This window comes from Liolophura sinensis, chromosome 4 (assembly GCF_032854445.1).
Source record: "Liolophura sinensis isolate JHLJ2023 chromosome 4, CUHK_Ljap_v2, whole genome shotgun sequence".
NCBI classification, from domain to species: Eukaryota; Metazoa; Mollusca; class Polyplacophora; order Chitonida; family Chitonidae; genus Liolophura; species Liolophura sinensis.
In genome coordinates this window covers 18548415-18575572 of record NC_088298.1, presented here as the reverse complement: position 1 = coordinate 18575572, position 27158 = coordinate 18548415, and the positions used below count along the sequence as shown (strand labels likewise).

The 27158-nt window shown below is 39.4% G+C and overlaps 2 protein-coding genes across 2 annotated transcripts in view; both read right to left on the bottom strand.

The window, feature by feature from the left end:
* Window positions 1–17052, bottom strand: part of LOC135464492 (scavenger receptor cysteine-rich type 1 protein M160-like) — a 31628-nt gene extending 14576 nt beyond the window's left edge. The window contains 8 exon segments of the mRNA XM_064741918.1: window positions 9368–9498; window positions 9671–9687; window positions 10425–10487; window positions 10489–10580; window positions 12375–12544; window positions 13781–13931; window positions 16329–16495; window positions 16921–17052. Coding sequence (XP_064597988.1) covers window positions 9368–9498; window positions 9671–9687; window positions 10425–10487; window positions 10489–10580; window positions 12375–12544; window positions 13781–13931; window positions 16329–16495; window positions 16921–17042 — 913 coding nt within the window. The 5' untranslated portion in view covers window positions 17043–17052.
* A 3769-nt stretch (window positions 17053–20821) lies between these two features.
* On the bottom strand, window positions 20822–26262 carry LOC135464491 (uncharacterized). The gene is made up of 8 exons (XM_064741917.1): window positions 26149–26262; window positions 25296–25325; window positions 24466–24566; window positions 24184–24255; window positions 23322–23442; window positions 22315–22400; window positions 21559–21630; window positions 20822–20890 (listed from the first exon to the last, which is right to left on the bottom strand). Exons 1-8 carry the CDS (start codon window positions 26189–26191, stop codon window positions 20822–20824), a joined length of 594 nt encoding a protein of 197 aa, XP_064597987.1. The 5' UTR covers window positions 26192–26262.
* Window positions 26263–27158: the final 896 nt, after the last annotated feature.

Sequence of the window (27158 nt, the reverse complement as noted above, 5' to 3'; positions counted from 1 at the left end):
CGTTTTGCTATCAATTTATATATTGCAGGTAAAGTTCTGTCTTTCTTGTTTGCATCATGATCTGCTCTCAATTGATTTATAAGAAATCGCGAAGCCCCTTTTTATGAGCATGTTGGCTTGTACAGCTTCTTAAAAGGTCTTTACCGATGCGTTTGTCTGAGTAATGAAAAGTAACTTGAAAAACCGAAAACCTTTATTCCCACTGTTGTGGATGATAACCAAAACCCAGATTGATTGTTTGGGTTGGGGAGTGTTGGTGTAACCACAACCGTCTAATATATCTAAATTACCCACATGAAAGTGACGTCAGTAGAACGATGAGACCTACAACACATCAGAGGAGACAGTATGTTAGTATAGTGAAATAAAGTTCAAGTTATAATGTGTAAGCTTTGGGAAAGAGGGATGGTAGTTTTGGCGGTAAAGGGGTTGGCGAAAGGTGGGAAAATTGTGAAAGAAAGAGTTTTGGATAGACCAAGGGGGTGAAAGTGGGAGCACGTGGAGGGAAGATGTTTTTAGGGAAAGTGGGAAGAAGGGAATGATTTAACTGATGTATTATAAAATTTGGCTACAAATCTAAAAAAATGTAAATACTTTTTCCCTATCATGCTAGTAGGAGGGACTTAATTTTAATTTATATCAGATATACCCAAAAACACTCTCATCGAAAAAGCTTTGAAATCACTCTTTATTTAAGCACTACATGTTCAAATTTTAATACTGGTGGGTCGTGACTGGGTAGTTTACAGGCTTATCATTCAGACGCCACACGCTGGACACGGACTTCATGAGCTTTCTTTGTCGTACTGGGCAAAAAACGCGGGTATGATGGGTATGATTTGTTTACTCCCATCCAGGATGACACACACAATTAGCTCGATCTACGGGTAAATATATGTGAAAAATTCATCAGCTACTTCCCAAGGGCCATTGGTTCGCTTTTAGCACTATAACTTTTCCAACCGCTAAAATGATCGCTGTTCATAGCAGACATGGAATTTGGCGATGAACAACAATTAAACAGATGAAAGGTTTGTAAAAGTTGATATAAAACTTTGAAAATGGGTTAGCCAAACAGTCCAGTTACTGTAGGCAATATAATTCCTTCTGACAGGATGTCAATGAAAAGAGTATACGATCACTTACCCAAGTCAAAATACAGTCGACAACTGTAATTCCTTGTTGTCATTTTTTGTTCGGAAATCTAGGATGATTACTCTTCCAAAGACCTATCACACGTACGTTTCTACACCACGTACTCTTTCACACCTAAAATCAAAACTGGCTGACCTTTTTTTGGTTCTATGGCACGAACTGATGTATACAAGAACAGTCTCTGTTGTATTTCGCCTCCATTTTGCGGAAGCCTTATCTGGATTTAGCAAGAAATCTGGATTTTCTGATAACATGGGTTAGCTCCCTTGCATTTTACAGGATAAGCAGAGAATCATCCAACGCCATTGGTATTATCTATGGCGATACATGCGCGGTGAGGAATTTTTTGTAAACAATTATCTCTGGTGAGCTGTGAATGTCTGTCGTTTTTTTCACCTGGTTCGCATATGCTGAGGTTTAGTGATAAACTTCAAGTCACCTCGCTATCTCTCCATAACCCAAAATGATAAGAGGGTGGCCGAAGAAAACGACCTTGAAGTAGATGTATGCTCTTTTACCAATAAACATTAAAATAATGATTGAAATTGTTTTTTATTGACTACTTTTATTTTTTGTCTTACGTATTTCTCAAGAATTTTGTTTTTATAGGTGGAGGAAACCGGAACTCGCTCACGTGTAAAAAAAATGAAATGGTCTCCAGGAACTTCACGTGAGACCATACAAAAATAAAATCCACTACATATGAGAAAAAGAGAAAAAAGATAATAATTTGTGCAAACAACTTCTAAATACATGCACAATATTTGGGGCATATTTTCCCTTTTACGCCCTAACAGAATAACATAATGTCCTACAAATACCAGAACACAGTGGTGTATCATCACCTTGACCGGTGTATGTAAAGATTAATATAAATAACTGAATTTTTCCAACAATAATTTGTTTCATTTTTTACAGATTTAAATGGATTCAAAATATAAATTTTATTTCTCAAACAAATTATATTATTAAATATTAAAAACAATATTATTCTCAATGCTGTTTTCTCCATGTCATTTTTTTATTTGCCACATGCCATATTTGTCCAAATATTGACATTTCAAATCACATTTGTAACAACATATGCTATCTCCGACAACAAGGTTTTGTACGAGTGGCGATATATTTTCAAAAGTCACATCTACCATACGACAGATCGCAGACATCATATTTACCAAAATAAGACCACATTTACCACCAGTCACGATGGACAACTTTGCAGGAGTGACACGTACGATATGGCGTGCTGTCCACAAGTCATCATATGTTTGCAGAAGTCACGTCTGGGAAAAGTTTCATCTCCCACAGTAAAGCCTTTTACAAGTCACAGTAGATAGGTTTTCAATTACGACACCACGGCTGTCCTTATGTCCAGTTTGAATATAAAAATTTACAAATATTGAAATAATAAAAAATTACAATATGCACGTTTTTCACAAATTCTCTATGTTTCCGCCAAAGATGGAAATCGATATGACGATTTTATTCCAAAAAGAGTCATTGGTAATTTTTTTTTGGGGGGGGGGGGAATTTGTTTTTTCAAAGAGAGAGTTAAAACAATTTTTTTAAAATAGTTTTTTTGATTAGAGTTTTGCACAGGGTTCAAGACTATTTCACTCAAACAAGGACGGCTTGTATCATGGTGGAAGGAAACCAGGCAGAGCCCAGGAGAAGGCTACGATCATCCGCAGGCTGCCGTAAACCTCGTCACACATGGCCAGAGAGAAATGCAATATGAACTGAAATGACTCACAGCAACTGCATTGGCGAGATGTTCCAACGTCATTCCGACTCACTGGTTCGCTAACTACTAGGTCACTGGGTCCCCCAACATTTTTGTATCAAAAATAATTGAAACTATATGTCTTAAGTAGATATGCTTTGTACGACTTTATCATGTACATACATACATGGTATTAAGGGAACCGTGTGATCAATACCTAGCGCACGGTCCTATAAAAAACGGAAAACGTTTGCTCCTTTCGTTGTTTTCTATTTTGGAATAATGAGTTTTGCTGCTTTAATAATGAGCTTTTATTTACGCCGTACTCAAGAATATTTCACTTATACGACGGCGGTCAGTATTATGGTGGGAGGAAACCGGGTTCTGGGGAAACCCACAACAATACACAGGTTGCTGACAAACCTTCCCACGCACCGCCGGAGAAGAAACCAGCCTCAGCTCAACTTGAACTCACATTGTTCAAGTCGTACCGGCATTGGTGAGAGGCTCCTGGGTCATTACGGTACGCTAGCGCGCTAACTAACTGAGCCTCGGAGGCCCTGCTTTAATAATGGTATACATATGGGATCGCACAGTGATTCCGATCTCATAGGTAGGTTAGACTATTTCATATACAATTTTGTGGGAAAAAATGCCAGAAAAAAGCATGTGTTTTAAGACACCAACAATAATGTTTTTCTCCCTTGTCTTAACTCCAACTCCAACTTTAATTTTTTCCCAAAATGCTTATTTATTGTTTTATCTTGGTTTTTGAAGTACTTTCGGACATATAATCAATAAAAAAAAGAAACACATCTTAGAGTGGCAACCTCTAAAATCTTACTCTATGGTAACAGTAGGGCTAAAACGGGTATGTTCACGTCACAACAGAACCTTTTCCACGCCATAGCTGGACTATGTCTAATGCACATCATAACCCCGTTCACGTCACAACAGAACCTTTTCCACACCATAACTGGACTATGTCTAATGCACATCATAACCCAGTTCACGTCACAAAAGGACTAACAGTATGTTCATATCACAAATGACTGTGTTCACGTCACAACAAGAATAATATTAACGCAACAACAGGTCCATATTCACGTCAAAACAGAACCATTTTCACGCCATGGCTGGACTATATTCACTCCAGAACTGTTCACTTTACAATGTAACCATGTTTAAGTTACGACAGGTCTAACAGTGTGTTCAGGTCACTACTGGGCTATCTTCGCGTCACAACTAGGCTATATTCGAGTCGCACTTGGGCTATGCTCACAGCATGGCGATGTTCACGTCATAACAGGACTATATTCATCTCACAACTGGGCTATAACTTCACGTCGTAACAGCAGGAAAATGTGGACGTCACAAGAATAATATCAGCGTCACAACAGGCCTATGTTGGCGTCCATACTAGACTATGTCCACGTAGCAACAGGACCACGTCACGTCACCACCGAACAAAAAGTATGCTCACGTCAAAACATGACCACGTAGATGTCACAACAGACCTTTGATATGTGTTTTACGCCATACTTAAGAATATTTCACTTATACGACGGCAAGCAGCATTTTTTTTGGGAGAAAACCGAGCAAACGCAGTTTGCTGACAGACCTCACCACCAAGAGAGAAAGCCAGCGTGAGATGGACTTGAACTCACAACGACCAAATTTATGAGAGTCTTGTAGGTCGCTACGCTGCGCTAGCGAGCTAACCAACTGAGCCATACAAGTCTTTCTGGAAATTGAGGAGAGTTAACGAGCATAACCCAAGGAATGAGATACTAACACACCTCGTGCGGTTTTTAGCTTTTTGGCCCGGTGACTGGCCTTCGGGTCGTTTTTCCTGTCACAGAAAAAGAACAAAATGAGGGGTGGAGCTGTGGAATGAACAAAAATACCAGACCAAACTCGCTTTAATGCGGCCGGTTATGAACAACTAGCAGAATCCCAGTCTATCCAGGAATACACTATGAAAGGACCACAGAAAAAGACATCAGTATGCATACAAGCAAAACAATTCCGAAACTTTTAACGGTTTTTAAAACAGGACTCTGTGCTACTACCTACATGGTCATGGCGGAACACCTATCGGAACTGATTGGATTCTAAGTCTTTGCTTTTTTTTACAGTTTCTGTTCTCAACTTGTAAGTTGTTACAAGTAGAACAACCAAACTTAGAAGTAACAACACTGAACATATGACAATTTTTTTCACGTTTCAATTTCTGTCTACTTCAGTGTTTGGGCAGCCAGTTTGAATCCTAACGATCCTGACGCTGTGGTTTTGAAGTCTGCACCTACTTCCGCTAGACCCGGGCCCATTGTGGGCGTATACTCATTGTGCAGTTTTAATATCAGTGCTAAGCTTTTATGAACAGCTACAAAACCAGAATGATTGAAACACCCTTACACGTTTTCTTGCTTCGTGTTTTAAACATAAAGATCTGGGGACAGCGCACTAGATTTTATAGGCCCATTATTACATACAAATGCGTATGTCTTTTTGACAGTTATATCGTTAGATATATCATTTTAAGACTCTAACTTTGTTTACTGGTTCACCTCGTTGATTTGGATTCTTTGCCTATTGTGAACCAACTTGAACCCCTACCAATATTTGTTCTACAGATTATGGAATAAGGAAACTTACGTGTAGGGATGGTAAAAATCTTATCTGCCTTGTATTGTTTTTGGCATTCACTCATTCTGGGTTCTTCATCTCACACAACATCCGTCTGTTGTTTCGATTCGTCTTTCTAAATGTTGGTTGTTAATAGCTTTAGTTTGTCGTGGTAATCAAGAGAATTACTTCACATATTCCCTTGAGTTGTTTACTTGTCACTCACACTGACCATTATCCATAATAGCTTTGGGTTGAACGTACATTGCTAAACTCTAATATACGAGGTAAGCGAAAGTTAAATCGATCTCAGGCCAGTTGACATGTACCTGCTGTTGTGGAACAGAGGTGAGTGTTACAGGCATCACCTGTATAGCATCGCTCACATAGTGTTATCATTGGTTCAAGACCTCGTCTTTTTCCTCTGCCAGTTGCCAGCAAGCTGTATGGCTGTCGACAGACACAAACGATTGTAAAACTGGCAAGCGGTAAAATCTGGCTCAATTTATGGCTCAATGAAACTGGTACACTATGCTCAGACTGGTTTGGGTGGTATGGCCCTAATTTGACCGAATCAACGTCAAAAAGAATTTCAAACCACGAGGAGGCTACCAAAGGAGCAAAATCAACAATCAAACATCTACATGTCAAAAAAAACTTTCGGCATTTACTGGATATGTACCGATACTGTTTATCAACAAATATTTCCATCTGTATTTATTCTCCTCCAAAAATACACAGACTGATCTATACAAGATGTGACGATTTACCAAGCATAATAATCTTCTTGTCTCGTCACCGGAAACTCAGATTTAAACTGCATGTTGGCGCAGATTGAATCGTTTCCTGAACAGCTGAGTCATATTGCCTAAGAAAACGATCTAAATCAGCTCCTCAATAAAGGTTTCATTTTCAGCCTAATCATTTTGTATGGGAAGCTCTAACTGAATCAGATCGTCAGCTCAGGTTTCACTTTCTCCGACACTGTCTAATCTTGTACACCATCAACGAAGTTACGCTTGAAGCACCTTGTCTGAGCCAAACTACTCCGCCAATGTTGATGTATCTTACTATACATCTTGGCTATCATCGGAACTTGTGCATGCATGAGTTCACCAGAAATTGTTTTCGTAATTACACCTACTTAGGACATTGCGTAATAGTACTTTCACGGTTTCCTAAACAGCAAAATAATGTAATATTGTCTCCGCAAATACTACCAACGGAAGATTCACGGTTTCCCAATCAACCTGTTAAATGTTCTTGTTTCGTGATTGAAAACTGATGTTGAATTTCAACACACATTCCACGGTTCCAAACATAGTTTAAGCCCACGTGTTGTCCACAGAAGTGCATATAGCTAATTTACACGATGCTTCCCACAAAAGAGGAATATGTCTGCCAATGATGATTTTAAGCCCAAATCACAGCTTGTAAAAAGGTAAAGATGTGGAAATAGGTTAGAGCTATTTTTCCTGGGCATTACTTGTAACGGCCTTTGATATGAAATACAGTAACATTGTAGGGAAAACCACAGCAGCGACGACAGTGTGAAAGTTGACAAACGGTCACACGTAACCGCCGAAACTTACCCAGCCCCCCCCCCCCCCCCCCCCACCCCTTCTATGCCAGTGAGTCAGCATTGCTCGTCTAGATATGTGTTCAGAAATCATAGCGGCTATACGTCCAAGCTCGTACTGATATGGTCACCAAAGCAGACCAGTACACAGATATGCGTGTACTCTCCTTTTTTCTGGTTTATTCCTCCAGGTTTGATAGTTAGCACCCTTGTCAATTCACCAGTTATGTGGAAGAGTGATAGCTCGAAGGTAGATTTGGTAAATTGGTAAAAAATATCATTCAATTACAGTATGGCACTTTATTCATTTAACAATAAGAACATAATTGATTGTGATCACAATGGCAATGCCGTTACTCAAGTCTGATAGAAGCCGATCAATGTAAGTCCTTTGTGTGGTATTATGTGGTAACTTAGATCTAGAACTAGTACAGTTCCGCACATCATACCTGTTTCAGGCCAACCTAGGAGCTTTGCGGCCCAACGGATACTATTAAGTGCGAGGCCTGTGTGCTTTAGTGTATGCATCATAGAGTGATAAACTTCAAGGCTGTCCGTTATCTCCTCACACCTTAGTAGATAACAGTACCTTCGTTTTAAAACTGACCGTTTTTCACACTGTCTAGGCTCTTATATTGCTCGTCATATTTCATATACTGATGCAAGATGCAAGTCTCCACAAGGTGTCGCTCTATGCGTTCTTACATTCCAGAACAAAAATGTATGAGTATCAAGCCACATGGCAATTGTCAGATATTGCTTGTTCTGGGTGGCGAGAAACTGTAAGCGATATCACAAGGTTTATGTATGAACCTTATGTATGTTTAGGAGTCTCTAGATCGCCACTGCCTGTCAGAACGTTCAACTGATATCAACAAATAGATACTAAAGCCCGGTTAAATTCTCGGCTCTAGATCGGGGTTGTCGTCTCTTGGTTAAGATTAAATGACATTAGTTTGAACGTCGCGATTGTTGAAGTTCCGTGTTCAAATCCTGGTTATCATGTCTCGGTTATAAGTCCATAGGTTTGCTTGGATTTCCAGTGTTTTATTCCGTGTATTTCGGTGTCCTATACCCATAAAATGGACACCCTGGTGGATACTTGGAATAAGTGACAAAATTTTCAGCGCCGCGTTAGACATAAATAAAAAAATGTACTAAGTTAATGGGTCCGAATGGAGATTCGTATATCAGCCGTCAATCAAAAATGGACGTTTCTAGACACACCACTAAGGAAAGCGTGGCGATATAATTTAATGCGATGAATATACAGTCCTTAGCCCCAAATCAATCAGAGTTAGACAAAATCAAGAGGCAGGGCGCCAGGGATTCTGAACCATGTATACTTACAAGAGATTGTTGCTTATTGTAAATCTTAAGAAACTTAAAGTGAAGGCGTTTGCTGTAATAACACTGACACACTGAGTTCGTAGGAAGAAAACGTACGAAGTAAAAACGTAAGCATGTGTGCATTGTTCATCTCATAGCATGGGTTCCCCTGCAAATGCTGCCTGGTTTATATTCCTGTTAATGGCTTTGTGGGCCGAAATATCCAACATTATGTTGACTTTAACATTTGGGGTATCGTTTGTGTTGTTTCATGGGTTCATGTATTCCAACGGGCAAGAATTGCACACCTGTATCTACAGACAGACATCCAGGTGTTCATATAAATGGAACTCTATGCAGAATTTATCAAACTACTAATGCATTGTTAGTATTTCCAAAGCTGGATACATTCCTTGGATTTAAATCATAGAACTGATAGTCCCCCACAGTACACCTTATTTTTGCTTATATCTTCACTAGGGTGACCAAAGCTTTATCTCTTTATGATAACACGTATAATTCCTATTTCGAAAGGATAAACTACCCTTATATAAATAGAAATACACCAAAAAGGCCATTTATATGACGTGTGCATGGTTAGATATTGTTTAAAATGTGATATTTTCAAAGTAGTCCTGCCTCTCAAATAATTGATGTAAAACGAAGTCTTTCAGGAATCAAAACGGCTTGGTCTAAGTGTCATAAAACTTATACTCGGTGTTAAACTGTCGCTTACAAAGAAACCATTGGTAGATGCGAAGTAACTTTTGGTTATTGAGTACTGGTATCGTAAATTCCTGACAAAAAATAAAGATCATTCCCAGTTGCGTCGTTAGGGAGAACTGTTTATTTCCTCCAAGATGTCTATACAAAAAGGACGCCCAGTGGCTTCTAATTTATCACTAAACCCGGACAAATCACTCCAACATCTTCCGAATGGTGACAATTGTTACTTCCCCAAGGACGGTGGCGACAGGAGTCAAGGTCATCTTCATTTCCGTGGCAGTTAACGTCATCCAGTAAAATCGTTGTATTCTTCGAAGCCTGACCAAAATATGCCTGAGGTTTAGCAATAGCTCCACTCCTAAAATCAAAAGCAAAGTTATTCGAAAACAGCAGAATTTAGATGACCTTAGTTTGAAGATACTGCACTGTAATACCCTTTCTTCAGAAGTGTTGATACTGATGAAAATCAGTTTACCTTTGAGTGATTTATGTCTAGTGTGGCCTACGCGTTTGTGCTGGAATTCATATACTTGTAGTTACAGAACACCTATCAAAACAAGCAGAAGAATTTCAGTGTTTTTTATTATTATTTTGTTCCGGTAAGCAACATTTGACCATTTCGGAAATTAGTGTGTTTTATTACATTTTAAGCAATGTGTGAGGTAAGATATGGACAGAGCATTTGACATTTTAATACATGTGAAAGGTTTATATGAACGGAGCATATGCCAACCGAGCTTATACATCTAACAGTTTGTTTATATTACACTTGTTGGTAAATATCGTAACCCAAGAATACAAGTTAATCAAAATCCACAAATTAAATGCTCTAATTCGAGAATATGAAGGATTTGTTAGATACGTGTTTAAGTGACAAACGCATGTGCCTATGCAAAGCACCATGTCAATGGAATATTTGGCTTAACGCGAAGAAACATAGAAAAGAACGTTTCCGTGTTGTAGTTTAACTGAAAAGCAAATACAGATCCACACACAGGAAACAATGGTATTTGTTTTACCATTTTAACTTGAAATCAAGAAGAATTTTCTTTCCATCTTTCCACTTGTAGGTGAACAATAAATTTGCAAATCACAGAGGAAATGTGTAAATAACTTTTCTCGTGCCAACTCGAGAATGTGGGAAAATTTTGTTTAGTTTAAAACAGTAGGCACTGAAAACAGGACTACATAAAGATGAGTAATCTGATTTACATTGTGAAAAGTGTTTATATGCCAGCTGATTGTAAGAAAACACTGATGCGAAATGTGCATAGGAAACCTTACCGTGGGGAAGCCGAGCATGCTACAGACTACCATGGCGGCATTCTGATTAAAATCGTCGTCACAAAACTGTCCCCCACACTCCATTACGGAACACTTCAACCCGGCCTCCGTTGTCAGAGGTACCGTTCACAAGTCTAACCCTAGAAGTTTCCAGGTCTGAAGAAAGAGTGCTTTCTTGATTTATTCCGTTGGTTTTAAAGACATAATCGGGAATATTTAACTTACAATGTGGTTAAAATAGTTCCACATGGCCTCCGTAGCCTAGTGGTTATTGAATATGTTTTACATTCTGACGTGGAAAGGTCTGCCTGCAACCTGTGGGTGATCGGGGGTTTCCCAAGGTTCTGCCCGGTCTCCTCCCACTGTAATGTTGTACATCGTCTTACAGGAACAATATGTTTGGGAGAACGGCGTGAAATTCTAATTATAACTATAGATAAATAGTTCTACAGGAAAAAATATAAAAATCATATTGGTGACAATGAAAGCATTGACCTGAACAATTAGAATAAAACCCTAAGTTGACCAGAGGCAATTTTTTATCCGCTACCACACTATTGCCGTTGTCTTCTACTTGGCCAAATCTAGTAAGGTAACGAAAGCAAAACAAAGACATCCAGTTGTTACCGAAATGAAGCTTTTTTTGACTTTATTCATTGTAATATACGTATGTTGAAATAAACGATTTTCGGTGGACCCATTCCGAACTCTCGATTCATAGTGAGTTCATATATACAATTTTTTTTACATTTTTTAATCGACATGCGGTAATCCATCGGATGTTGGCAAACGTTTTCACGCATTCCTTGAGAGGAAGCCAATTGGAGCTGAACTCAAACCAACCACATTGGTCAGATGCTCTAAAGCTGTGCTGCGCCAGTGCCTTAAATACTAGGCCATGGACGGACCCACCATCGATTTGGTATTAATATATGTACAAACTTTGTGGCTTTCACCCCAAAGAATAACCTGGGATTGACTGACAAGAGGATTATCTTGGTATGACATAAATACCATTATACAAGTCAAGAGTACATCCTGATAACACCTTAAATATGCACTTTCCCATAATTGTGCAGCTACTCTTCTCGTACACCAGTAAAGACTGACAGAATGTTCACAAAAGCCTGGGTGGGCTTCACACTGAATACTTTCTGATCTTATCTGTGATTAACGTGAATGTATTCTTCATAGTGACGAAAATATCTCTGTACATTGTAAAAACATTCTGAATTATTTGTATTCTAAAATAATTTACTTGTATATTTCCGGAATAAAGTAAGCTTTATGGGGTTCTCTCTCGCCCGTACAAATGTTCGATTAATAGTACTAGATGAGAAACAAAAATTATTTACTTGTTGTTAAAACTATATGTGGGGCTAACAGTGCGGCCTGATCGCTCGGTGATCACAGGTGACTTGGTAATGAATGATTAAGCGTGACAGGCGCCTGCAAACCACAGCGCAATTGATGACGAATGATAAGGCGTGATGTGAGCCTGCTTACTACGCCCACATCAAATGACGAAAGACGCGGCGGGACGTGAATCTTCTTTCCACGCGCACATCTGATAACGAATGATCAAACATGATGTGCAGCTGCTTGCCATGCACACATGTGATGTCGACTAATAAAATGTAACATGTGCGTGTTTACTAAGCCCACATCTAATCATAAATGACGAAGCCCGGCGCAAGCCTGCTCAACACGCCCTCGTCTGATGATGAAAAAGTGTGACGTGAGCCTACTTACTACGTCCTGGGGGCTGTTTGTCAAAAGGTACTTAGGACGGTCGTACACTTAGGCTCGTCTTAAGTCATAAAATTTGCGACATTTCGCCTTTTCAGAAAACAAATTTTCCGCCCTCGACAGGTCGCACCAATTTTACCTTTTTTCATTAAAGAGTTACAGTTCTTGTCCAAAACTAGGTCGCTGATAGCGTATACTTACCATGTCCACATATGATGACGACATCTTGGTCGTGGTGACAGTTATGCTGATCAAATATGTAATGATTGCAAGAATATAGAGACGTCTCGTTGCCATCACACTCGGTACCGTACAACCAGATGGCCCCGGTTCCGGCAAGGTTTGCGTTTGGGAAACTAATCGCCGGTTCTCTGAGAAACAAGATGAAGACAAATGGTAGTTCTTCAGTAGTGCAACCTCTGTGTTGCCAACAAGTATGTAATTAATTTATTTATTTGTTTGGGGTTTTAGGTCGTACTCTTAATATTCTTATAATCACTTAAACGACGGCGGAAATGTTATGGTGGGAGGAAAGCGTGCAGAGCCCGGCGGGAACCCACGACCATCCGCAGCTTGGTGGCAGACCTTCCCACGCACGGTCGGAGAAGAAGTCAGCATGAGCTGGACTTGGTGAGAGGTTCCTGTGTCATTGTGCCGCGCTAGCGTGCCAACCACCTCGGCCACGGAATCTTTCGAGTATAAAATATAAGTGGTCTAACAAGGACGATTCAGTAATAAAATATCAACAACGGCTGTAAAAATATTTACATATAACTGTTATATCTCGTTATATGGGCAAACGGTCGGATGACCTTAACAACGATACTGCTGTGCTAAATGAGGCGGAAGCAATCCAGAGCGGTTAATATGGACGCGCAGTCCAAATGCAGAGGTACTCTTGTACCAACGAATTGGATTTGAACCTGTGACTTTTTTGGTAACGCTCTATTTTTTATGTCTTTAATTGATGTTTAACGGTAAACTCAAGAATTGTCCCCAGTCAATCAGATTCATGAGTGGGAGGAAACCTGAGCCTTCGACATAAACCACTGGCGTGTGGCAAGTTACTAACAAACATTCCTACATGCGACCTACATATATACATATTATTTTGGTGCAAAACAGTGATATTCAGCGAATCGTGTCCAAGACAAGTGACCAACGAAATCGCCCCCAAAACGGCATCCAGAATGGTATTCATCCCTTTAATGTGACGAGGACACCCACGATTAGGGAGTGCAGAGGAATCTACAAATTCTATGCCCATAGCCAGGTTTGAACCTGTAACTCGCAGGTCGTAGAGATTAAAAGACAAGCACCCTTATTCACCAGATCACGGCCCACTCCATGGCTGAACACTAGTCGTTCATCCAGGCGATAGGGGATTCCCATGGCCGAGGGGTTAGCACGCCAGCTGGGCGCAATAACCCATGAACCTCCCAACAATGCGGTTGCTGTCAATTGAAGTCATGCTTGTGTTCTCTCCGGGCGTTCAGGGGAAGGTTTGCAGCAACCTGCAGATGGTCATGGGTTTCCCCCGGGCTTTGCCCGATTCCCCCCCACAATAATTAATACTTTAAGAGTGGTGGAGAAAACTAGCATAATACTCAGGGAGACCCAGTTGACGACATGCGACTCTAGCGGCTCTTGCGTTGAAGTAGTCGCTACAAACGGTACTCCAGCCGGTCCCTACGCTGACTTCAAGTCTTCCGGAAGTAGATGAGTTTAGTCCAACCAGGCGGATTTCTTCAGAGCCTTCTGTTTAAAGAGAATTAAAGGGAATATCATTGTTTAGAGCCTTTACACAGTGTACACCCGCTCACGGCGTAAGAAAAACTCATTTGTGTTACATCTAAGGTATGGAATAGTTGTAGATTTGAACCACAATATCCCGAGAAAAGAAAACCATATAAAAAGCACAAAATATGATAAAATACTTACTGCATAGAGAGTAAAACCAGATCAACGGCGGCAGTGCACTAATTGGCAAATGATCACACAAAAGCGGTTAAAAGGGGCTTCTTGCTAATTGGCCTTGTACTATTCATGCAAATGCCTAAATAGTAGCAAATTACACGCCAAGTTGCACCATGGCTTGAATAGACTTAGTTTTTAAAAATGCAGTGATGTTCATTGTAGTTATTTAGGCTGACCACAATTGACTCGAAATGTTGAATTGTCATCACATTTTACATACAATCACATTAAAACAACTCAAAGGGACCAATCCTTGGGGATGGTTAGTCCACGAGCAGAATTATGGTTTACGCAGGCGTACAGTATTATAACAGACTACAGTACAAAGAGTAAAAAAATAGACTGGATCAACCTAGAAACAATTAACACTTCACTGGTTTAGTGTGATTTAACATGATTTAATAAAGAATCCCAGCCAACAAGATGTCCTCGCGTGAGAGGAGATTCGTCGTTGCCATAGGCTACCAATCGTAAAGAATAAAGTATTCTAACTGACTCTTATACGATGGAAATCAAAAAGTGCTTTTTCCCTAAAATTATTAAATGATGCGAATGTATGTATGCATATTTGCATGCCAGTAACAGGCAATATTGTTGCAAGTGGGTCAAAACGGATGTCCCACAGATTATTTACCAATGTTTCATTTGTTCTGTCGCCTCACAAAGTCAATTGCTTTGACCTGAAATGGAAAGGGATTGTGGGACACAGGAAGTGGTTTTTCTGGGGCCTTTTCCTTGGATCTTTTCCGGGGTACTAATTAGCTTGACCATACAGCTGGCATGAATCTAGTCCCCCTCCATTTTCCATTCGTTCCTAACTCACCTTATCCACAGAGTTAAAGACTAACAGCATAGAGAGCTGAACCAGAGCAACGACGAACGTGTAAGTAGTGGTAAATGGTCACTTTTAAACTGGTGAAATTCGCTTTCTTGGTCATTTCGAGGGTTTCCATTTTGTTCTTAACCCCCCCCCCCCCCCCACCCCAGTCAACTTAAGCAGCATGGACTGGTAATACATTCTGAGGCAATGGTATTAAGTCGACAAAATGGGCAAGTCTGTCCAACAACGCGGTGTAATTCTGCTATGCCATTTGTTTTCCTGAAAACAGGAGCATTGGTTAGAGCATGATGTACAACAGGCAATATAATAATCCGTTGAGAAACCCTTTGTAAGAATTATACAGGGTACGGTGGCTTAGTATTCTATGTAGCCGCTTATTTTGGTTTACTTTAACCCCGGCTTACCTCAACCATAACTGATGAAGAAGTGTTCAACTTACCGCAGCCACAATTGACGAAGAAGTTTTTGTCCCAATTACAAGTGTAACCCCAACTTACCATGGCCACAACTGATGAATAGTTGCAATCAAAGCGCAACTTAGACACATATTTTGTTACCGAAATTATTCTAGGCGGTACACGATCTGAATACGGTTAGCGCGCTAGACAAGAGCCTCTCACCAATGCTGTGGCTGTGAGGTCCAGCTCATGCTGTCCACCTCTCTGGCCGTAAGTGGGAAGCTCTGTCAGCAACCTGCGAATGGTCGTGGGTTTCCCCCGGGCTCTGCCCGGTTTCCTTCTACCATAATGCTGACCGCAGTTGTATATGTGAAATATTCTTGAGTGCGGCTAGAAACACCTATCAAATAAATAAACAAATAAAATATACCGTACGTCTTTCCAACATCATTTCAAAATTCTGATTGCTTCTCCTATTAGTATATACTTTCTTAGTTCTTTGGTTTTTGTTAATCGTAGTCTGACCTGGAACGTCCTTGTTTTTGACGGTTGGTACACAAAAGACTTCTTCAACTACAGTCGCAACCCCACCTAACCAAATCCGTAGCTGATGAAAAGATCTTTGTCACTGCAGTCGTAACCCAAGTTCATCGTGAGCACACTTGATACAGCCATCTTCGTTTCCATACGGTCGCAATCCCAAGTTACCGAAGCCACAACCAATGAAGGTTTCTGCGTCGTAACTACAGTCGTAACGCCAACTTGCCGAAGACACAACTAACTGAGATGTCTACGTCGTCGTTACAGTCGTACCCCCAAGTTAGGCATTTCAAAACTGATGAAGGCGTCTTCGTCGTGGCTTCAGTTTTAACCTTAACTACCGAAGCCACAACTGATGAAGGCGTCTTCGTCGAGGCTTCAGTTGTAACCCTAACTTACCGAAGCCACAACTAATGTAGACGTCTTCTGCATGACGGCAGTCGGTTTGGCCCCAATTAGTATGCCAACAAGAGAATAAGGACGACTCGTCTCCATTACAGGTCACGTCATCCAACCAGATGTGCCCGGAACCAGGAAGTGTGGTCCCGATGACAGATCCCTCCTGACTGACAGGTAAGAGAAGATACTAGTAAATGATTTATTTATTTTGTATTTAATTGACATTCGTGACGTACAAACCACGAAAGCTCAGAACAAGGTTTTGACATTGTTTTGACATTATCCGCGGAAAAAATGTGAAGGCCGCAGAGAAAACGTAAACCCGGCCCAGAAAACGTTAATCTTGCAGAGAAAAAGCTAAACCGGCGGAATAGACGTTAATCCCGCGTAGAAAGCGTTGTTCCCACAGAGAAAACTTTAGACCCCGGGAAAAAGTTTATAGCGTAGAGGAGAACTTTCTCTGAGAGGAAAACCTGTTCTTTTGCGAACAGTTTATCGATTACTTTTTTTTGGTATTTGGTGATAAAGTTTGGAAAACTAATGAATCCCTGCACTAAACGCAATTAATCAAATATTTACCCAGCGTACGTACCCAGAAAAGCCAAGCTGGCGACAGGCCACTCTAACAGCTGCTGCGTGGAAAAAGTCGTCACAGACCGTGCCCCATTGAGAGTTATGGTACACCTCAAGTCTTCCGGCCATCGAGTAATTCATGCCAACCAGACGAATGTCTGTCGGGGTGGATGTACAAAGAAATATGGAATACAAAATACATCAGTTATATGCTGGAATACCAAGGCATACATCAGTATTCATTTTTGCAAAGGGCACCATACTTCGTGTACGGTAGACCTTTGTGTATAGACTTTTTCCCTCCCTTCTCTCATCATGATTTTAACAGCGTTCGCAACGTTCGGACACACTTCCGTACTCCGCACATTGCAAGTTTTAATGAAGGTCAAGTTTCACCAAATCTGTTGGGTCATACGGTCATACTCCTCAAACAATCCCTTTTGACGACTGCATTTTACGGGCCCACTTCAACACTCCTCGTAGAATTAAGCCGACGTCCACATTATTGACATTTCTTTAACTTTTGTAGCCAGCTGATGGTGTAGAAAGGAAGTACTTCCTTTATTTTACGTGGGGAATATTGTATCTCTTATGCCTTGGTCTCAGCAGACCATAATGCAAAAGACACCAATTATCACAATATTGATCAAAACATAAATGTATCGCCTAGTTCGACAATGATTATTTACTGACGAATACAAAAATACTAATGTAACTAACTTTCAAAAGAACTACCATGTTGATGAAAGTTTAGACACAATGAAATAGTTGTACGTGTGCATACATTGAAAAATGGCGTCTTCCGTTATGCATGAAAAAATTACTGACGTAATGCTGCACCCTAATCAATCGTATAAAGATGAAATGAATTTCTATTATCAATAGATTATAACAAAATGTTAATGTCATTAAATATTTTACACATCTTACAAAGTCGTGGGAAACAAAATAAAACTAATTTTTTGTCGTTCGTTAGACATAACGGCCTTGTATCACATGTGTATATATCACTGGTAACGTAGTTTTCGTCTTTTAATTGTAAATAAATGTCAATAATGCTCTACATGACACCGTTATCAACATGACGCCTTCATCAGCATGACGCCTCCATCAAGATGAAGCCTTTATCAATATGACACCTACATTAACATGACGCCTACATTAACATGACGCCTACATTAACATGACGATTACATTAAAAAAATGCCTACATCAAGGTCACGCCTTTATCAACATGATGCCTTTATTAATATGAAGCCTTCATCAACATAACGTCTTCATCAACATGGCGCCTTCATCAACATGGCGCTTACCTCTACGTGTTGCCTACATCAACATGACGCCTTCATTAACACAATGCCAACATCAGCATGACACCTTCATCAACATAATGCTTACGTCAATATTACGCCTACATCAACATGACACCTTCATCAACATGGCGCCTTCATCAACATGGCGCCTTCGCCAGCATGCCTCTTTAATCAACAAAACATGATGTCTTCATGAACATTATGCCCACATCAACATGACGCCTTAATCAACACAATGTCAATATCAGCATGACGCCTACAAAACATGATTCCTTCATCAACATGACGCCTTTATCAGCATAATGCGCACAACAGCAAGACAACTTCACCAAAATGACGATTTCATCAGCAAAATGCCTACATCAACACGACGTCTTCATCAACATATTGCATACATTAGCATGACGCCTACATCAACATGACGCCTTCATCAACATGACGCCTTTGTCAACATCATGCCTACACCAACATGGCGCCTTTATCAACATGCCTACATCAGAATGACACTTTCTTCAACATAAGGCCTTTATCAACATGATGTCTGTATCAACATGACGCCTTCATCAACATAAATCCTACATCAAAATGGCGCCTTTTTCAGCGTAACAGCTACATCAACAAGATGCTTTCATTAACGTGACGCCTTCATCAACATTATACCTTTATCAACATGTTACCTTTACCAGGATGACACTTTTGTTATTGTCATTCCTTCATCAATATGACGCTATCATCAACACGACGCCTTTATCAACATGAAACGTTTATCAGAATGAAACCTTCATCAGCATGACACCTTTATCAGCATGACACATTTATCAACATGACACCTTGATACAACATGACACTTTTATCAACATGACATTTATGTTTCCACTAGTAGGTTGTTTGTTTTAACAAAATGTCAATTTACATGTTAAGGGGACTTCATTCGTTACAGATGTAACTGCAGTTGATTGGAATCCTTCCGTCGCTTGCGTTCCTTGGGAAATTGGCTAAAACAGAAAAAATAAAACGAAACACGAATTGAATATGATGTATAATTTGAGTTACAGATAAATGAAAACGATTAATGTTTTACATGTTTCATACAAAAGTGATTGATGGATGGGTTGATTAAATTCCAATGTGTTAAATACCACACATAAAAAAACCCACCGACAAGGATATTCTTGGAAACTAGTCAATATCCAAATAGGTTCATGTAAGACGAACCAAAACCACAACATCTCCTATCTGTTATTATCTTTAAGACTCCCAAGCAATCTTAACGCAAATATCACTCTTCTAGAAATGAACCATCACCTTGTCTGTCCCACAATTGTAATTAAAGCATTTCAGAGCCTCGATAGAAAACGATAAGGGGTACACATCTGAGTCCATCGTGAACATACTGTGAGGAGATTTGTCCTTACTTCTGGTGTATTTGGTGTGGCTAACCATGTGAAGCAACAACATAAACATGTCGATATGAAAGAGTGAGTGAGTGAGGGATTGGGGATTAACGTCGTACTTAACGATTTTTCAGTCATATGACGACGAAGGAATCCTTACAGCGCATGTAATGTGCCTCCTTGTTGCAGGACGGATTTCCACCGCTCTTTTATCTAGAGCTACCTCACTGAGACGACTTAACGAAGGCAAGTAATCCGCCCCGCCCGAGTCATTATACTGATACGGGTCAACCAGTCGTTGCACTATCTCCTTCAAGCGAGGAAGTCGAATCACCCCCTTTTAAGATCTTAGGTGTGACTGGACCCATGGTTGATTCTGAATCTACCTCTCCCGAAGCAGACGCAAAACCAACTTTGCTATCGCGGTCGATTCGATATGAAAGAGTACAGGACGATGGTGAAGTATCTCCCAAATGAGCACACGTAACCACTAAACTTAGGTCACTTGTCGATTTTTTCTCTCTATGCCGTACGTCTTAATTATATTGTATTCCTGCATAAGACAGAATTATGCTGGTGGCATAGCCATTCCCGAGGCCTGGTCCTATTGAATTGTTGTAATGTTACTGTATGTTAGATGTAATTCTAGACAAGAGACGTCTAATGAAATGCAATTAACATCACTGCATTTTTTACCTAATTCAGCTCAAATCATGGTGCTAGGGGGCGTGTAATTAGGCACTTACATAAATAGAATAAATGCCTGAATAAGGTAAGCTGACATGAGGCTGTATTTCACCCATTACGTGTGACCAGCTATCACACTGTGTCCACCGCTGTGGTTTTGTTTCTGTGGGACGTCTTATTTATATTATTGTGAACTATTCATATAAATGCTTAAATAGTCGCAAATAAGACGCTCTCTGGCACCATGAATTAAGCAGAATTAGGTAAATAGTTCACAGTGATATTAGTTGCAATGTATTAAACGTCACTCATCCAGAATTGCTCAAAATGCTGTATTCTCATCACGTTTAATATACAATCACATGGAAACAGCATCAAAGGATACAGCATACATGATAATTAAAAAGAATGAATTATTCAAAATACAGTACTGTCATCACATTTGACAAACAAACACATTCGGCATTAAGACTGCCCTATTACAAGAGGAAACCCCAGCAAAATGTTCATTGGAACATTTAAGGGTTCAGATGTACGGGTTCTTATCGCCTTGGTACTCAAAACGGTAAATGTCTGTATATGTAATACAGAGGTCCTGTGAAGGGACATGGCAAACCAAAGTTCTAGGAGTAAATAGAGAAGGTTTAACTGTATTTTTTTTCTCATTAAAATGGAAAACCTATTATACCTTCTGTGAGAAACAAATGTCACTGTTACATCCTGATATCTGACAGCATTTTTGACACAGGTGAGTTTTTCTCTTTTCACGTGTATCACCTGTTCGACGACCAATGATATTTCCCGTAAGCAGGTGACAAAACTTGAACAGAAAGAAAAAAAAAATCAACCACACGTCGATCACAAGACAAGTGTTGGGTACAAGTCTCTTCTTGTTTTTATGGTTATTCTTATGTGAAGAACATGGGTAAATACTGAACGAAAAACTATAATTAAAAATCAAGGGTTTTCATAAATTTAAATATAAATCTCATGTATTGAACATTTCGCTTTTGTTAAGAATAGCAGTGTATCATTATTATTCTGTCAGACAACTATAAGGATTTTACAAAGACGGGAAAACCTCATCTGTATCTAGCATCACACTTTAAATATATCATGAACGTTTTGTTTCTGGATTATTTTGTTAAGAGTGTACATGTATACAACCCTGGGATGGGATTTGATGAGGACTTCTCAGTGATCAAAAGGTCAAATTACACACCTTTTGCCAACCAGAAAATGGCCCCTAGTATATGCACTCACCGACTGTGACACGCAACCCAAAGTGTGCCTGGGCACTGGACTATCTTCAATCACCGACTCAGCGTAACACACCTGAAATATTTATTTATGTATTTGACTGGTGTTTTACGCCGTACTCAAGAGTATTTCACTTATTCTTGAGCATTATGGTGGGGGGAAACCGGGCAGAGAAACCGGGGGAAACCCACGACCATTCGCAGGCTGCTGGCAGACCTTCCCACGTACAGCCGGAGAGGAAGCCAGCATGAGCTGGCTGACCTGAAATAGTTTCATATACTTGCATTATTTGTATATCATTTTGTTTATTGAATTATTTTTGTTTATATTTATATAGTTTATATACTTATTCAAATAATTTATTTTGCTTTTAATTATTGCAATAATAATTATTAATTTATACATTTATTCAGTTTCGAATTTAAACGCTTTTGTTTTTTTTAAATTTTGCTATTCATTTGTTATATTAACAAATTTACGGCGTTCACAAAACTATTTATTATCCACGAGAGGAGTAGAAAGTCAATAATGGAACGTGAAAAAGGTCATCTGGAAATTGGTCTAAAATCCTTTCCCAAATAGTTGCGCGTACATTAAATCATTTTAAAGAAATAGCTTTCTGACATTTGTCCCTGAGTGAAAGCCTACCAAATACGAGCATATGAGACTAGGGAATAACCCGTGCGGAACTCTATTTGTACGGGATAGGCCATGCATCCGAGGCTAGATGTTTCAGAATGCTCGCTGATACCAACCCACCTCGTGTGGCCTGCAATGTTTGACCACATGACAGGCGTTGGAATCGTCCGTGTCGTCACAAGAAAAACAGGAAAGGGATTGTGGACCTATGGATTGAAGAGAAAAATACAACTTACTTGACCAGACACGGGAAGAAAAAGAGAGTCGCAAATGACTACAAATGATAAAATGGTAGTATAAACATTTTTAGTGACAAACGAAGTTTCTTAGAATTTCAGAAACCTCTTTAAAATTGAGACTGGGACGTAGGGCGCTTTTTCTCCTTTTTTTAGAAAGCAACATCATGGCTTTTGTTTGTGTAAACCATCCCTTTTAAAGAAAATGCTAGTGTCAATGTACTGTGTAGGATTGTCCTCGTTATGCTTTCTAATTCAACTCCTCGGGAACGAATAGGTAAAATGTGTACTCTACCACTTCTTCCTTCAATACATTACAGGATGTTGATTTTAAATTGGAGACTTTGCGGCCGAGTAGATAAGCTATCGCAATTCAACTGAGATGAAATTATATGTCACGCTGTTGTTGGTTGCACCTTTAAGTCAACAGGGTTGTAAGATATCTGACGAAATGGAGTTGTTTGGTTACTCCAGGCTCTCCTCTTTTAACACACAATTACTTCAATGTGTTGCATTAAGGTATGCTTTATTTCCTTATTAAAGTTTTATTGCCATTCTATGATTTGCACAAAACTTCTAGGTTGGTAAGTGTTCTCTTCAGGAGATGTTGAAAACTTGGACAAGCAAATGTTGCTGAATAGTTTTGAGTCATCAACCAGTTTACTACCAGGCACTTGCTAGGTAACCGTCGCTTTTCTGGCACATGTCTAGATTTTAACCATTAACCTATGTAAAGATTGTCTTAAGTGTTTTCGCAAATATTGGAAAAGGTAAGTATTAAAGCCTACTTATGTTAATTTCTCTTAGGTTGTGCGAGACTGGTAATGTTGACTTCGGGTATATTGAAATCAGGTATAAAAAATTAAAGTAATCTGGGTGGAAACAGTTCACCTGTTGTTGTTGAACAGAGATGGGTGTTACAGGCATCACCTGTACAACATCGCTCACACAGTGTCACTGTTGGTTCAAAACCTCGTCTTCTCTCGCTGAAAGATTCCAGCAGGCTACATTCCTGTCGACAGACAAAGTGAAGCAAACACAGAAATGGAAATAAATAAATGCAACTGTGTCAAAAAGGGTACTTAATCATGGAAAAGATAACAAACCCACAAGTAATGAGAAAACGAATAAAGTAAAACAAAGGTCACGTATTCATGGACAAGACAACAGTTACATCTGTTTTAGCAGTATCTAATATATCTTCATTTACATTTAAAACATTTAATACTGTTTTAAAAAGTATTAGGTCCATCAAAATATTTGTCTTCAATGGTACGTTTATGGAACCATTTCTATATAGTTGGGGCTTCATGACGTCACATGGATTTTTTTAAAAAGAAATAAGAAATAACATGAACCTGTGCTTGATAAAATGTTTGAGTTTGTGTTTTTTTTATTTAATTATTGTACAATATAAATATTACATGCAAAGAATTAACACGGTCATGTTTTGCCCCTATTTCTTTCTCTACTCCTCAGTTTTAACGGTAATGCATGCTCCTAAGATGCTAAGAGTTATGCCTGCCAATGTACCGTTTAATTTATACGTTGTCTATCTAAACTTTATCAGTTCTCATCCGATCTTATGTAGAAACGTCTTCAAGTAGCCTTTGGATGGTCTTTGAGCCCCACCGGGCTCTGTCCCCTTTTTTTCTTTCTTTTTTTGCTAATATAATGCTGGCCGTAAAGGTTAAGTCACAGGTTCTACAGTACAACATATAACACCAATGAAATAAAAAAAAAGTATTGTTACCTCTTGTATTTTACAGCCGAAGTTGTACCAAGTGGCTCCGCTGGAATTGGTCAGATGTTCCGTGAAGCATCGCTGTCAGGATGTATGCAGGAAATAGAACGAAGTGGATGACGATAATTCAGATAGAGAATTGTATAGCATGTTTACTTCCCGGGAGACCATGTCTCCCCAAATCATTGCCAGGTGAATAGAAAATGATTGACACTAAACTACGCGTGTGATAAGGAAAGGTGAAAAGAAATTGTAAAATATTCCGGCTTTTAAAATAAGAAGAAAATTCACCTCGTGTGCCCAGCATCGTTTTGTATACAGGCAGTCTGATGGACTCCCCACTCCTTCACAACTGAGACATTTTGGACCGAAGATATCAGCTGATGCAACATCTGTAAGCGCCAAATCGATCAAAGTAAACTCAGAGTAGCCACGGCAGTGTGATTGTTCACAAAGGGTCCCACGCAACCGGAGAAATACCGCCTCGTGCCAGATTCCCTCAGTGCGTGTTTTATTGTAAGTTCGTGAAGTAACGATTTCGCAAATGACTAAGGGATGCATTTTTTTTGTTTTACTTACGTGCATTCCTGCCATCGTCATTTCTTGTTATATCCATGTTAGAATAATGATAATCGCCCATAACAAGTTCTAGATTTTTCTTCCACGTAAATACGATATTCCGCTTTAGAGCTGTTGGCTGCCCGCCATTGCATGATCGACAAATTGTTAAATATGGCGTTAAAAGAACTACGAATTAAAACATAGAAAGACGTTGGTAGAGGGGGTGGAGGGGGGGAGGGAACCTTAGTCACGATTTGGTATCAATTTTTATACTGCAGGACAAATCCTTTCCTTCTGTTTGCATAGTTATGGGCTCTCACTTCAGTTGTGTGAAATTGCAAACCCACTTTTTATGAGCATGTTGGCTTGTACAGCTTCTTAGAAAGTCAGATTATTAAAAAGTAACTTGAAAAACCAAAAAACTTTATTCGCACTTCCTCTAATAAAGTGTGGCTCTTTTCGAAAAAGCTAGGTGTGCTTGATGACCAAAACTCAGATTAATTATGTGGTTGGGGAGTGTCGGTGTAACCACAACCCTCTAATATATCTAAATTACCCACATGAAAGTGACGTCAGTAGAACGATGAGACCTACAACACACCAGAGGAGACAGTATGTTAGTATAGTGAAATAAAGTCCAAGTTATAATGTGTAAAATTTGAGAAAGAGGGATGTTAGTTTTTGGAGAAAAGGAGTTGGGGGCGGGGTAAGAAATTTGTGGAAGGAAGAGTAGTGGATAGGCAAAAGGAGAGAAAATGCGAGCACGTGGAGGGAAGCTGTTTTTAGAGAAAGTGGGCGGAAAGGAATGATTTAATTTAAGCATTACGGAATTTGGCTACAAATCCAAAAAAACGTAAATAGTTTTCTCTCTCATTCTAGTAAAAGAGACTTAATTTTAATTTATATCAGATATACCCAAAAACACTCTTGTCGAAAAAGCTTTGAAAACAATTTTTATTTAAGCACTGCATGCTTAAATTTTAATACTGGTGGGTCGTGACTGGGTAATTTACAGGCTTATCATTCAGACGCCACATGTTGGACACAATCTTCATGAGCTTTCTTTGTCGTACTGGGCAAAAATGGCAAAAATAATTTGTCGCATATAGAGTGGTTTTTGCTCACAACATAATTAGCTCGATCTACAGGTAAAAATGTGTAGAAAATTCACAAGTTACTTCCCAAGGGCCATTGGTTCGCTTTTAGCACTCCAACTTTTTCAACCGCAAAAATGATGGCTATTCATGGTTTAAATGAAACTTCAGCGAATCTGGCGTTAAACATCAATCAAACAGATGAAAGGTATGTAAATATGGATAAAAAACTTTGACAATGGGCTAGCTAAAAAGCCCAGTCACTGTCGGCAACATAACTCCCTCCGACGGGATGTCAATGAAAAATATGACCACTTACCCAAGTAAAAATACAGTCGACAGCTGTAATTCCTTGTTGTCATTATTGTTCGGAAATCTGGGATTATTACTCTTCCAAAGACCTATCACACGTACCTTTCTACACCACGTACCCTTTCACACTTAAAGTCAAAAATGGCTGATATTTTTTTGTGTTGTACGCCACGAACTCCTGTCTACGAGAAAAGCCTCTGGTGTATTTCGACACCATTTTACGGAAGCTTTATCTGGAATTAGTCGATGGCTTCGATGTTTTTCTGATAACAAGGGCTAGCTCCCTTGCATTTTCTACGATAAGCAGAGAATCACTCAAAGCGATTAGTATTATCTATGGCGACACATGCGCAGGGATGAATTTTTTTTGTGAACAATGATCTCTGGTGGGCTGTGAATATCTGTCGTTTCTTCACCTGGTGCAAATATGCTGAATTTTAGTGATAATCTTCAGCTCTCTCCACTATCTCTCCACAACCGAAATGATAAGAGGGTGGTCGACAAAACGACCTTGAAGTAGGTGTATGCTCTTTTACCAGTAAACATTAAAATAATGATAGAATTTGTCTTTATTGATACATTTCTTTCTTGTTTTACGTATTTCTCAAGAACTTCGGTTTTATAGGTGGGGGAAACCGAAACTCGCTAACGTGTAACAAAGCAAATGGTCTCCTGGAACTTCACGTAAGACCACACAACAAAATAAAATTCACCACATACTGTAGCCGAGAAAGAGATAATCTTAGGAATCAAGAAAATTCCGTGTCCGAGGACAGAATATTAAGAAACGTTAAATAATAAGCAAATCTATATACATGTACGTTTATCTAGAAGGACATCCATGTTTTGTGCAAATAAATTATAAATACATGCAAAGTATTTGGTTTTTTCCGCCTTAACAGAATAACATGACGTCCTACAAATGCCAGAACACAGTAGTGTGTCATCGCCTTGACGCGTGTATGTAAAGCTCAATATAATAACTGAAGTTTTTCTAAAAATAATTTATTTTCTACA

Bases quoted from the DNA above. Each gene is read 5' to 3' on its own strand.
- LOC135464491 (XM_064741917.1), bottom strand. From the start codon at position 26,191: ATGACAACAAGGAATTACAGCTGTCGACTGTATTTTTACTTGG. The intron at 25,326-26,148 runs GTAAGTGGTCAT...GGTGTGTTGTAG, and splicing joins TCGACTGTATTTTTACTTGG to GTCTCATCGTTCTACTGACG. The intron at 23,443-24,183 runs GTAACAATACTT...GTCTGTCGACAG, and splicing joins TCGGCTGTAAAATACAAGAG to GAATGTAGCCTGCTGGAATC.